The following is a 13,861-nucleotide window of genomic DNA, read 5'->3' as shown; positions in this document are numbered from 1 at the left end:
CTATCAGAGCAACCTGGGCTCTCATAACACCTGAGCAGTGCCAGAAACTCATCGACTCCATGCCACGCCGCATTAACGCAGTAACTGAGGCAAAAGGAGCTCCAACCAAGTATTGAGTATTGTACATGCTCATATTTTTCATTTTCATACTTTTCAGTTGGCCAACATTTCTAAAAATCCCTTTTTTGTATTAGCCTTAAGTAATATTCTAATTTTGTGACACACGGAATTTTGGATTTTCATTTGTTGCCACTTCAAATCATCAAAATTAAATGAAATAAACATTTGAATGCATCAGTCTGTGTGCAATGAATAAATATAATGTACAAGTTACACCTTTTGAATGCAATTACTGAAATAAATCAAGTTTTTCAAAATATTCAAATTTACTGGCTTTTACCTGTGTGTATATATATATATATATATATATGTATTTATATATGTATATATGTATTTATATATATATATATATAAATGTATTTATATATATATATATATATATATATATATGTATTTATATATATATATATATATATATATGTATATATATATATATATATGTATATATATACATATATATATGCATATGTGTGTGTGTGTGTATATATGTGGGCAGCACAGTGTTACAGGGGTTAGTGTGTGTGGCTCACAATAAAAAGGTCCTGGGTTCGATCCTCAGGCTCTGGGTCTTTCTCTGTGGAGTTTGCATGTTCTCCCCGTGTGTTGGCCCTGTGATGAGGTGGAGACTTGTCCAGGTTTTCCCTCTCCTTCCGCCCAAGTGCAGCTGGGATAGGCTCCAGCACCCCACGCGACCCTGAAAGGGACAAGCGGTAGAAAATGGATGGATGTTTATATGTATATATAAAAACTTGGACAGCCCTCGACCTTTAAGCCTAACAGTGCATCATCATTGAGTATTTGATTGCAGGATAATAATATTAGCGTGTATCACCCTCACATGACCCAAAAGGATGCCAGTGAATGATTCTCACATGTCTTCTGAAATTGTTGTATTATTTGAGTTAGTTGAGTGGTTAATGTGACACAACAACATCAACAGCAGATTCCTTTCATCATTGTTTCTATTTAATCGGAAGCTTCTGGTGATCATGTGAACTGGGTGGGAAGAGGGCCACTCCAGGCAAGATTGTTTATTACTAAGTGAATCATTTCTGTCAAATGGCTCATGTCAAGGACTATCAGACTTGATTGATTCCATATATTTTCAGAGCATAGCTTCTATACCAGGGCTGGGATCCATTAGGTAGCAAGGCCAATCATGTGAGTGACTGCAGTGTATTTTCCTCATGTGACTGACATTTCTAAAGTTGTCAAAGTGCAAAGTGCAAACTTTGTCTTCCTGGATATCAAGCCTTGTTTTCCTTAGGGTAAGGGGAGTTTGTTTTCTTTTGAAATTCTGCAAAGCAGGCAAGTGAACATGTTGTATATGCAGCAGCAGTCTAACAACGTAGGTTAGCCTAACCAGGGCCAAGCTGTGGTCAGGTCAGTTTTTCATCAAATCAAACTTCATTCATGTAACACAAGTTATCTTAAGGCACTACAAAATTAACGATGCTGCTCGTACTGAAGAGAGAGCTAACATAAACCAGTCATAGTGTCCCCTAAAGTCAGATGGTCCTGGTCTGGAATTTTGCAGAACAAAATAATGTGTTCAGCGTGTTGACTCTGCTTTTAAATCCTCAGTCTAATGCTGCATATGTGGGATGTTCTGATTTGTCTTGTCAGTCCAATATGTGTAATAACCATTCACAGGCTCATTGCTAAAGACAACAAACCAACACCCAGCTAGATGACTTTTATTTACTAATATTAAGTCTCACGGATGGATGGCTTGTGTGGTTTTTCGCAAGATCCTCCAGGCTCCTCCCATAGTCTAAAAACATTAGTTTAGTTTAGTCTTTATTTGAAGGGACAATGCACAGAAACATTAAGCTCAAAGACAGATATGTTCTGTACCAGATTTGATCTAAATAGCAAATTTCCCTCTGCAGTCTCTGGCCGCCGAAATTAAAGGGATACAAAGATCATGCAATACAACTATAACAATAAAATCTTACTACAGCATGCAATCAAATTAAGAAAAGTCATAAAATGCTTTTTCATTGACATATTTATTATACGATACAACCACACCTCATTTACCTCATAACATAGACAATACATGCTCTTGTTCACATCTGTCATCATTTGTAAAACACAACCATGATTTTAACAGACACACCTCACAGTTTACAACAAAATGCTCTCATGGATAAATATAATCCACATTAAGTTGATGTGTCAATCACAGTGCCCACCTCAGTGACCGTGTGAGCAGCTTTGATTGCTCCAAAGCTACTTTTTAACTTCAATTGTGAATGAAGAGTAATCTGTTAAGACTTTTCAACTTTGTTGTGAGGTCGTTCCATTCCTTTATGGCTTTATATGAAAAGGCTGATTGTGCGAAATATGTTTTACATCTGGGTATGCTACACTGCCCCCTAGTGGAGGATCATGCATTTCTAGTTGTCACAGCAGATGTAAACTGGACAAAGTGCTTAAGTGGCGCTGGTGCAGTGTTATTTAGGATTTGATGGGCCATTCGTATTGACGCTAATCTTTGAATGTTGGCCAAATTTAACAGTCTATTCATGTTAGGGTTCATTTTTCTAGCCAAAGTGATAATGTTTCTCTATGTTTGTATATAGCTGATAAAACAATGCGTATTGATCCAGTCAGGTTGCGTTTTACGTTTTGGACAGCCCCGGTCGACATTCAAGAACGCTCGGAAGTGAAATACTGCTAGACTGCAACGAGAAAACATGAATGTCAGCCGCTTCACTGCAAACAAACGTCGGCCGCTTTGCTGCGTTTTTGCTTGCAAACATGCCCTTGACATACAGTACAGGCCAAAAGTTTAGACACACTTTTTCATTCAATGTGTTTTCTTTATTTTCATGACTATTTACATTGTAGATTGTCACTGAAGGCATCATAACTATGAATGAACATATGTGGAGTTATGTACTTAACAAAAAAAAAGGTGAAATAACTGAAAACATGTTTTATATTCTAGTTTCTTCAAAATAGCTACCCTTTGCTCTGATTACTGCTTTGCACACTCTTGGCATTCTCTCGATGAGCTTCAAGCACACCTGTGAAGTGAAAACCATTTCAGGTGACTACCTCTTGGAGCTCATCGAGAGAATGCCAAGAGTGTGGAGAACAGTAATCAGAGCAAAAGGTGGCTATTTTGAAGAAACTAGAATATAAAACATGTTTTCAGTTATTTCACCTTTTTTTGTTAAGTACATAACTCCACATGTGTTCGTTCATAGTTGTGATGCCTTCAGTGACAATCCACAATGTAAATAGTCATGAAAATAAAGAAAACGCATTGAATGAGAAAATGTGTCCAAACTTTTGGCCTGTACTGTATAACATGGTAATATCATAGTGTTGAATTGGTAAATATCGTGTAGTGATTTTGTTTTGACAAAAACAATGAACTACAGTCATGAGAAAGAAGTGTGGCTTTCAGAAACCATTGTTACATTTTCTTGCATGTTTACAGAATTTTCTATGTAGGAAATGGTTTCCAAAGCATTTAAAAAAAGGGTAAAATCGTTTCCACTTATAAATAAATGGGTTGTACTTGTATAGCGCTTTTCTACCTTCAAGGTACTCAAAGCGCTTTGACACTACTTCCACATTTACCCATTCACACACACATTCACACACTGATGGAGGGAGCTGCCATGCAAGGCGCTAACCAGCACCCATCAGGAGCAAGGGTGAAGTGTCTTGCTCAGGACACAACGGACATGACGAGGTTGGTACTAGTGGAGATTGAACCAGGGACCCTCGGGTCGCGCACGGCCATTCTTCCACTGCGCCATGCCGTCCACTTCAGGGGGCGATGTTTCTTGAACATCCAAAAGGGACAAGCTGATAGTATTATTGAATTCCTCTATTTTTTTAACCTTACTGCAAAGCTTGGCACACCTATCTTTGGGCTGTTTCTCTCATTCCTTTCTGCAGCACCTCTCAAGCTCCATCAGGTTGGATGGAAAGTGTCGGTTGTCATCCAGGATGTCTCTGTACATCGCTGCATTCATTTTAGTCTAGTCAGGGAGGTGACCAAGAACCTGATGGTCACTCTTTGGTGGTCACTGCAGCAATCCGCCTGCATGGTAGAGTGGCCGGACAGAAGCCATTCCTTTGTAAAGTTTCCCAAAATGCGCCTGAAAGACTCTCAGACCATGACAAACTAAATTCTCTGTTCTGATGAGACAAGGATTGAACTCTTTGGTGTGAATGCCAGGCGTCATGTTTGGTGGAAACCAGGCACAGAGACATCCTGGATGAAAACTTCTCATCCAACCTGATGGAGCTTGAGAGGTGCTGCAGAGAGGAAAGAGAGAAACTGCCCAAAGATAGGTGTGCCGAATTTGAGGAATTGTATTCAAAAAGGCTGTAATGGCTGCCAAATGTGCATCAACAGAGTATTGTGGAAAGGGATTTTTGAGTTTTATATTTTTTTTAAATTTGCAAAAATGTCTACATTTCTTTTTTTCCGTCAAAATGGGATGCTGAGTGTACATTAATGAGAAATGAAATGGACTTTTTTGATTTTAGCAAATGGCTGCAGTGAAACGAGTGATCAACTTAAAGGGGTCTGAATACTCTCCTGTATGTGTTGATTTGGTTGACTAATGTTAGAATAATTACGTATAAGTTATCACAAAACTCTTATGCTTAAAGGCCATTGCTCTAGCTATTATCAATTGTGCTGAAGTTGTACTTTTCTATCTGTGCAAAGCGAGTCGTCTTGTATCAGTGTTTGTTTCCGGAATCGGCCTGCTGACTGCCAAGGGCGAACATCGAGTACCTTAACGCAGACAGAGCAGAGACAGAGCGATATCACGAGTGTCAGCACATTTTCATTTCATTGATAGTCATATATTGTGTCTAACTGGGGCTGCTGAGATTACCCCCCTTCCTTCAGCAGCAGCCTCAGTGATGTAACCAAGGACCTCCCAGATAAATAGAGGAGCATGTGGGCAGGATTTTAGAGTGTAGTTTGGATCTGTAACTAAGAGTACAGCCCAATAATGTCTCTCCTAATTGAGCAAAATTGAACCGTGTCTGCATGATTCCTTGCTTCTTGTCTGTTTAATAGATGTCATCAGTGTTTGAACCTGACAACTAATCATTTTCTTCTTAGTTATCGTCAATGACCTATTTTCCTCTGACTAATGTAAGACAATAACTAATAAAACAAAAGCGAAGATGATGATGATGAAATCAACTGACAGTTTAGTCTCCGAATGCAAACAAGATGAAAAGGTTGACAGTCCAATCATATTCAAATTGTCCTGTAGATGGCTGGTACAAGTTGGGAAAATATCCCTTTGTATGTGCTGTTCACTGACTTTTGGTCGAATTGGGAATTTAGACAACCTTTGGGAATCTATGTTTGTCACATCATGTAATAGACGGTCTATTCACGTACACATCTGTCTGGAAGCAGACAAAATGCTGACTCATCTTTTTACATTGATCAGATCAGGCAGCGCCTCCAGAGATGCCCATCGTGATCGACCACGTGGCCCTCAAAGACATCCTGGGAGCTCCCATCTTCGACATGGAGGTAATCAGGACACCAACAGTTGGGAGAGGAAGTGCATGTGAAGAACATACAGTCGTGGTCAAAAGTTGACATACACTTGTAAAGAACATAATATGATGGCTGTCTTGAGTTTCCAATCATTTCTACAACTCTTATTTTTTTGTGATAGAGTGATTGGAACACATACTTGTTGGTCACAAAAAACATTCATGAAGTTTGGTTCTTTTATGAATTTATTATGGGTCTACTGAAAATATGGGTCAAAAGTATACATACAGTAATGACAAAATTGGTGCAGTTCAGTTAAATTTGTTGGTTTTCTGACATGGACTTGTTTCTTCAGCATTGTCCACACATGTTTAAGTCAGGACTTTGGGAAGGCCATTCTAAAACCTTAATTCTAGCCTGATTTAGCAATTCCTTTACCACTTTTGATGTGTGTTTGGGGTCATTGTCCTGTTGGAACACCCAACTGCACCCAAGACCCAACCTCCGGGCTGATGATTTTAGGTTGTCCTGAAGAATTTGGAGGTAATCCTCCTTTTTCATTGTCCCATTTAAAGCACTAGTTCCATTGGCAGCAAAACAGGCCTAAAGCATAATACCACCACCCCCATGTTTGACAGTAGGGTGGTGTTCCTGGGATTAAAGGTCTCACATTTTCTCCTCCAAACATATTGCTGGGTATTGTGGCCAAACAGCTACATTTTTGTTTCATCTGACATCACATGGACAAAGATAAGACCTTCTGGAGGCAAGTTCTGTGCATGGTGCACCACCGTCAAGCATGGTGGTGGTAGTATTATGATCTGGGCCTGTTTTTCTGCCAATGAAACTGGTGTTTTACAGAGAGTAAATGGGACAATGAAAAAGGAGGATTACCTCCAAATTCTTCAGGACAAGCGAAAATCATCAGCCAGGAGGTTGGGTCTTGGGCGCAGTTGGGTGTTCCAACAGGACAATGACCCCAAAAGAACCAAACTTCATGAATGTTTTTTGTGACCAACAAGTATGTGCTCCATTCACTCTATCACAAAAAAATAAGAGTTGTAGAAATGATTGGAAACTCAAGACAGTCGTGACATTATGTTCTTTACAAGTGTATGTCAACTTTTGATCACGACTGTAAGTCTTCTAATCCGTGGAGTACTTTCCTAGTGTGTACTCAATTATTCAAAGCACTCCTCCTTTTATCTCCAAATGTTGTAATCCCTCATAAATGACTGTTGTTGTGACTCTTTGGACTCTACATCTGCTGTCCATCACACTATTCTGTCATGTTGCCCTTTTACACATGTATTAGCTAATTTAAAAAGAATGACTTGCAACTTTTATTTAAGCCTGCAGGATTAGTGTATGCGTGGTTTAGGGATGTAAGGATAAAAGGCATGATTAAATCTCCTCTCAGTTAGTATCACTGTTTAAAATGATAGTGATTGTAAAACCGTGATTGATAACACTGTGATAAACTCAAAGACACTGCACATTTACTGGAGAAGCAAGCTGGCAATACAGCAGACTTTAAAGTACCAGTCGAGTGGAAAAACAAGTTATTATCATACATGTCTGATGTTTGACACCAAAAGACTTACAAAGTATGAGAGTAAATAGATATGATCAAAATAATATCAAACTCCCGGAGATTCTCGAGCCATTTTGAGAGAGATTGAGCTAGCCAGTTATGTGATCGCTTGACGGCGAGGTAGGAACCACAGATCCTTTCCCTACCAACAACAATGCAAATCATACAGACTTTTTGGGAGCCAACAATGACTATTTTAGACAAATGATGGTCCAGAACCTTATACTGTAGTTTTGATCGTGAATATAAGGAGGATTAGCTACAAGTGGTGAATAACGAGAACAGTGATCACTTCTTTACACATGCTGAGAACTTTTGAGATTCAACGGGGGCGAGGGCCCGTTCAACTGCTGCTCGCAGCTACGATTAATTTTATAACTGTTTGTGTGATTTATTTTTTTAAACATGTGCTTTATTTATATTTGTTTTCATTTGTGTATGTGTGGGCTTGGTTTATTTTTTAATTGTGTATTTTTTTTATTTTTTATATCGTGTATATATGTGATTTATTTATTTTGTTAGTTTACTTATTTTTGGTTTATTATTTTTAGATGAACCATGTCTGGTTTATTTAGTTTTTAATTGTGCTTGTTTGGTTTATTTTGTATTAATTGTGTGTATCATTTTCTTAAATTGTGTATATATGTGATTTATTTATTTTGTTGGTTTACTTATTTTTTATCTGCATGTTTGGTTTATTATTTTTACTTTAACCATGTATGGTTCATTTAGTTTTTAATTGTGCTTGTTTGGTTTATTTTGTATTAATTGTGTGTATCATTTTTTAAAATTGTGTATATGTGTGATTTATTTATTTTGTTGGTTTACTTATTTTTTAACTGCATGTTTGGTTTATTATTTTTACATTAACCATGTATGGTTCATTTAGTTTTTAATTGTGCTTGTTTGGTTTATTTTGTATTAACTGTATTATTATTTTTTAAATTGTGTATATATGTGATCTATTTATTTTGTTGGTTTACTTATTTTTGGTGTATTATTTTACGATTAACCATGTACAGTTTATTTAGTTTTTAAATGTGCTTGTTTGGCTTATTTTTTATTAATTCTGTGTATTCTTTTATTTTTTATTGTGTATGTATGTTATCTATTTATTTTGTTGGTTTACTTATTTTTTTAACTGCATGTTTGGTGTATTATTTTCAGATTACCCATGTATGGTTCATTTAATTTTTAATTGTGCTTCTTTGGTTTATTTTTTTAGTAATTGTGTGTATTTTTTTTTTAATTGTGTATATTTGTGATATATTTATTTTGTTGGTTTACTTATTTTTTAACTGCATGTTTGGTTTATTATTTTTAGATTAACTAAGTATACTTGATTTAGTTTTTAATTGTGCTTTTTTGTTAGGTTTGTTTATTTGTGTTGTGTGTGCACAAGTAGTTTTTAACTGTATGTGTGGTTTAGGTGTCGGAGCGGCTCACCCTACCAGGTGTGGCTGTGGGCCTCGCCTGGACCCCTCTTGGCGGGGAGATCATGTTCGTGGAGGCCAGTCGAACGGAGGGTGAGGGTCAGCTGACACTCACGGGTCAGCTGGGAGATGTCATGAAAGAATCTGCACATCTGTCCATCAGCTGGCTCAGAGCCAACGCTAAAACCTACCAGCTGACAAACAGTGAGTCACATAAAGATGCATTCAATGATACACTACTGTCAATTGGACTCACACGTGTTGTTGTGGGCAACAGTGGTGGGGGGTACGGACCCTCTTGAAGGCACAGACATCCATCTCCACTTCCCTGCTGGTGCTGTCACCAAGGATGGACCCTCTGCTGGCGTTACTATAGTAACCTGCCTGGCCTCTCTGTTTTGTGGTCGACTGGTGCGGTCAGATGTCGCTATGACCGGAGAAATCACACTCAGGGGACTGGTGCTTCCGGTGGGTTACCACACACCCACACACACACACGCACGCACACCATCATAGCCACATGTGTAGCCCACTAACAAATGACATCCAATGTTCCGTTCTTGTTCTGTTCTGACATGGATATTTCTGTTGACAGAACCAAATGTTTGTCTATTTCTTTGTATTGATCAAAATAATGCCACACAGTGGAGGTCTGTTTGGATTTTATTTAAGACCACAAACTTGTAGGGACCCTAACAAGCAAGTAGTGCACTACGAGGTCTTACCTTAAAGGTGTCACATTATGATTTTTATTTTTACATTTAAAGGGGAACATTATCACAATTTCAGAAGGGTTAAAACCATTAAAAATCAGTTCCCAGTGGCTTATTATATTTTTCCAAGTTTTTTTCAAAATTTTACCCATCACGCAATATCCCTAAAAAAAGCTTCAAAGTGCCTGATTTTAACCATCGTTATAAACACCCGTCCATTTTCCTGTGACGTCACATAGTGAATACAAACAAGCTATAGCGACATTAGCTCGGATTCAGACTCGGATTTCAGCGGCTTAAGCGATTCAACAGATTACGCATGTATTGAAACGGATGGTTGTAGTGTGGAGGCTGGTAGCGAAATTGAAGAAGAAACTGAAGCTATTGAGCCATATCGGTTTGAACCGTATGCAAGCGAAACCGACGAAAACGACACGACAGCCAGCGACACGGGAGAAAGCGAGGACGAATTCGGCGATCGCCTTCTAACCAACGATTGGTATGTGTTTGTTTGGCATTAAAGGAAACTAACAACTATGAACTAGGTTTACAGCATATGAAATACATTTGGCAACAACATGCACTTTGAGAGTGCAGACAGCCCAATTTTCATCAATTCATATATTCTGTAGACATACCCTCATGTCAGCAGGCCAGGGAAGCTAGGGTCGATATTCTTCTCTTGATCATCTTCGGTGGCATAAGGGACGGTGTGAGCCAAGACATCCAGGGGGTTTAGCTCGCTCGTCTGCGGGAACAAACTGCCGCCATTGCTTGCCGTGCTACCGAGGTCCTTTGTCCCTGAATAGCTCACACACTCCGGCAGATTCAATGGGGGTCTGGCGGCAGATTTCTTTGACTTTATCGTTGGAAATGCATCTGCTTTGAGTGTCGCAGGATATCCACACATTCTTGCCATCTCTGTCGTAGCATAGCTTTTGTCGGTAAAGAGTGCGGAACAAACGTCCAATTTCTTGCCACTTTCGCATCTTTGGGCCACTGGTGCAACTTGAATCCGTCCCTGTTCGTGTTGTTACACCCTCCGACAACACACCGACGAGGCATGATGTCTCCAAGGTACGGAAAACAGTCGAAAAAACGGAAAATAACAGAGCTGATTTGACTCGGTGTTTGAGAAACTGCGGATTGCTTCCCGATGTGACATCACGTTGTGACGTCATCGCTCCAAGCGAATAATAGAAAGGCGTTTAATTCGCCAAAATTCACCCATTTAGAGTTCGGAAATCGGTTAAAAAAATATATGGTCTTTTTTCTGCCAAATCAAGGTATATATTGACGCTTACATAGGTCTGGTGATAATGTTCCCCTTTAAAACACTTCATTGTGGTCTATAAAACATTTATTTATTATTGGAATTTAGTTACCATGATTGGTTGGATCATTTGAATTGGGTTACCAACAAAAACTATTTGATTTCGCTTGGACTTCAGTTTTTGTAACAATATAAGCTGTTATTTTATAAACAATTGTCAAATGTGTGATGTGAAGATGTGTTGTTATGGATCAGTTTACGGACTAATGTGTTAAAAACAAAACCCAAAACCAGTGAAGTTGGCACGTTGTGTAAATGGTAAATAAAAACAGAATACAATGATTTGCAAATCCTTTTCAACCTATATTCAATTGAACACACTGCAAAGACAAGATACTAAATGTTTGAACTGAAAAACTTAAATTTGCTCACACATTTGTTCACAAAGTGGTGACCCTCGCCCCATCCTTGTTTGTGAATGACTGAGCATTTCATGGAAGCTGCTTTTATATCCAATCATGGCACCCACCTGTTCCCAATCAGCCTGTTCACCTGTGGGATGTTCCAAATAAGTGTTTGATGAGCATTCCTCAACTTTCTCAGTCTTTTTTGCCACTTGTGCCAGCTTTTTTGAAACATGTTGCAGGCATCAAATTTCAAATGAGCTAATATTTGAAAAAAATAACAACGTTTACCAGTTCGAACGTTAAGTATCTTGTCTTTGCAGGCTATTCAAGTGAATATAGGTTGAAAAGGATTTATAAATCATTGTATTCTGTTTTTATTTACCATTTACACAACGTGACAACTTCACTGGTTTTGGGTTTTGTATAAAAACAATACAACCTTAAAATGTTGTAACAAGTGACGGCAATATAGTCTTTCTGCTTTTAATTTTTTGCATGATTCACTGATGTTTGGTCATTCCTGCCTGGCAACATTCAACCAATCAAAAGATTTTAGGTAGTGTGCCAAAAATGTATACGATTCAGATCAGTTATACAAGTACGCTACGCTTAACTATATATGAAAAAATAATAATAATAACGATATATCTGTGTTGGCCCTGCGATGAGATGGCAACTTGTCCAGGGTGTACCCCGCCTTCCGCCCGAATGCAGCTGAGATAGGCTCCAGAACCCCCGCAACCCCGAACGGGACAAGCGGTAGAAAATGGATGGATGGATGCCATTCCAAACTGTACTGTTTTTAATCTGTCCCAACCAATCAGATGTGTTTGCCTTCCTCAGGTGGGCGGGATTAAAGACAAAGTCCTGGCGGCCCACAGGGCGGGCGTGAAGCGAGTCATTCTCCCCAAACGCAACGAGAAGGATCTAGACGAGCTGCCGGCAAACGTGCGGGCCGATCTCGACTTTGTCACCGCTGCCAACCTGGACCAGGTTCTGAACGCCGCCTTCGACGGAGGCTTCCCAGGGGTGACCAGCCCGCACACGCTGACTCAGCTCAGTAGCAAGCTGTAACACAGCCACTAATGAATGACTTAGTCGATTAGCCGAATACTGCAATGCCACACAGCATAGCAAGTATTTTATAACTCTAAATCTGACAAGAATAAATGCAGGACACGCAGATGAATATCAAAGATGGACCAAAGCGAAGATTGTATGTTTTTCTTTCACATTGCAGAACTTGGTTGGAACAAAATGAAGCGTTCATTTCGATCTATGACGGAAATTAAAGATGTTTTCTTCAAGTGCATCTTGTTCTTATTTTTAGTGAGAGATGTCATCTGCAGGGTTTTACACCGTGACTCCCAGGAAACATTCACAGAGTAATAGCAGACATGTGTATTCAGTGTGTCTTTCATACATCATCCCATAACATTACCCACCTTAATGTGAACATCCTCGCTGGAACCAAACTCGACCAAATCAGAGAAATGTTCCATAACAACAATGTAAAAATCCAGTGTTTCTCTGAAACTAAATTAGATCAAAGTGTTTCTGACTCAGAGATAGAGATAGAAAACTTCTTAGTTATCAGAAAGGACAGGAATAAACACAATGGGGGTGTTTGTATGTATATTCACCAGGATATTAAATACATAACTCGCACTGATCTCAACCACAATGCCCTTGAATCTGTGTGGGCGGAAATCAAATTTAAAAACGCTAAGCCGGTACTGATAGGGACTGTATACAGACCCCCTAATCAGAGTGATTTCTATGGTGCTCTCGAGGAGTGCTTAGCTGAGGTAGACAACGTGGAGAAAATTATAACTGGAGATCTGAACACAGATATTCAACGCAGAGATGCCTGTCTTCAAATCTTACAGCAAGCTTTGTAATCTGCACGGTCTCTCCCAGCTAATAACACTACCCACAAGGGTGTGTGATTCCACCAAATCAACCATAGTTCTCACATCAGACCGGCCTAACATAAAAAAATAGGGGGGTCATGATCTGTGGTCTTAGCGACCACTATCTAACCTTCTGCAAAATAGCTAAACCCAAAGCCAACGGCCACATAACAGCTCAATCCAGATCCCGTAAAACATACTCCAGTGATCATTTCAACCTAAAACTAGGTGAGTTGGACTGGTCCCTGTGCTCACGAGCAACCTGGTCGATGATGCTTGGGGTCGCTTTAAAACAGCGTTCCTAGCGATACTAAATGATATGGGTCCCGTGAGAACAGTCAGGATCAAAGCCCGCTCTGAACCATGGATGAATCCGGACCAATTAGCTACCATAAAAGACAGAGACAGAAAATACTCTGAATACCAAAAGTGCAAAACCGAAGTAGACAAACAACCCAATAATAACCTCAAATCACTCCTTACAACACTCAAAAAGCAATGCAATAAATTAAGAAATAAGGCAAACAACCTGACTAAATCCTTAAAAAAAATTACATTAACGACAAAATAGAGGAAAACACAAATAAGCCATGTCGTGGAGATAAAAGTCACTGTGAATGTCCATTTCGCGTTCTCGACTCTCATTTTCAAGAGGATATAGTATCAGAGGTGGTTTAAAATACAAATCTGTGATCCACAATAGAAAAAGGAGAGAGTGTGGAATCCAATGAGCCCTTGCACCTAAGTTACGGTCAGAGCGAAAAAAGATACGTCCTGCACTGCACTCTAATCCTTCACTCTCACGTTCCTCATCCACAAATCTTTCATCCTGGCTCAAATTAATGGGGTAATCGTCGCTTTTTCGGTCCGAATCGCTCTCGCTGTTGGTGAAAACAATGGGGAAATGT

At 39.2% G+C, this 13,861-nt stretch overlaps 1 protein-coding gene across 1 annotated transcript in view; it reads left to right on the top strand.

Annotated features, from left to right (window-relative positions):
* Positions 1–12,350, top strand: part of lonp2 (lon peptidase 2, peroxisomal) — a 65,350-nt gene extending 53,000 nt beyond the window's left edge. Inside the window, exons 14-17 of the mRNA XM_061970264.1 lie at positions 5,568–5,653; positions 8,644–8,851; positions 8,925–9,115; positions 11,884–12,350. Coding sequence (XP_061826248.1) covers positions 5,568–5,653; positions 8,644–8,851; positions 8,925–9,115; positions 11,884–12,114 — 716 coding nt within the window. The 3' untranslated portion in view covers positions 12,115–12,350. The remainder of the gene's footprint in view (positions 1–5,567; positions 5,654–8,643; positions 8,852–8,924; positions 9,116–11,883) is intronic.
* Positions 12,351–13,861: the final 1,511 nt, after the last annotated feature.

Source organism: Nerophis lumbriciformis, linkage group LG10 (genome assembly GCF_033978685.3).
Source record: "Nerophis lumbriciformis linkage group LG10, RoL_Nlum_v2.1, whole genome shotgun sequence".
Taxonomy (NCBI): domain Eukaryota; kingdom Metazoa; phylum Chordata; class Actinopteri; order Syngnathiformes; family Syngnathidae; genus Nerophis; species Nerophis lumbriciformis.
Note: the sequence above shows the minus strand (reverse complement) of the source record. Positions and strands in the feature narration are given on the sequence as shown.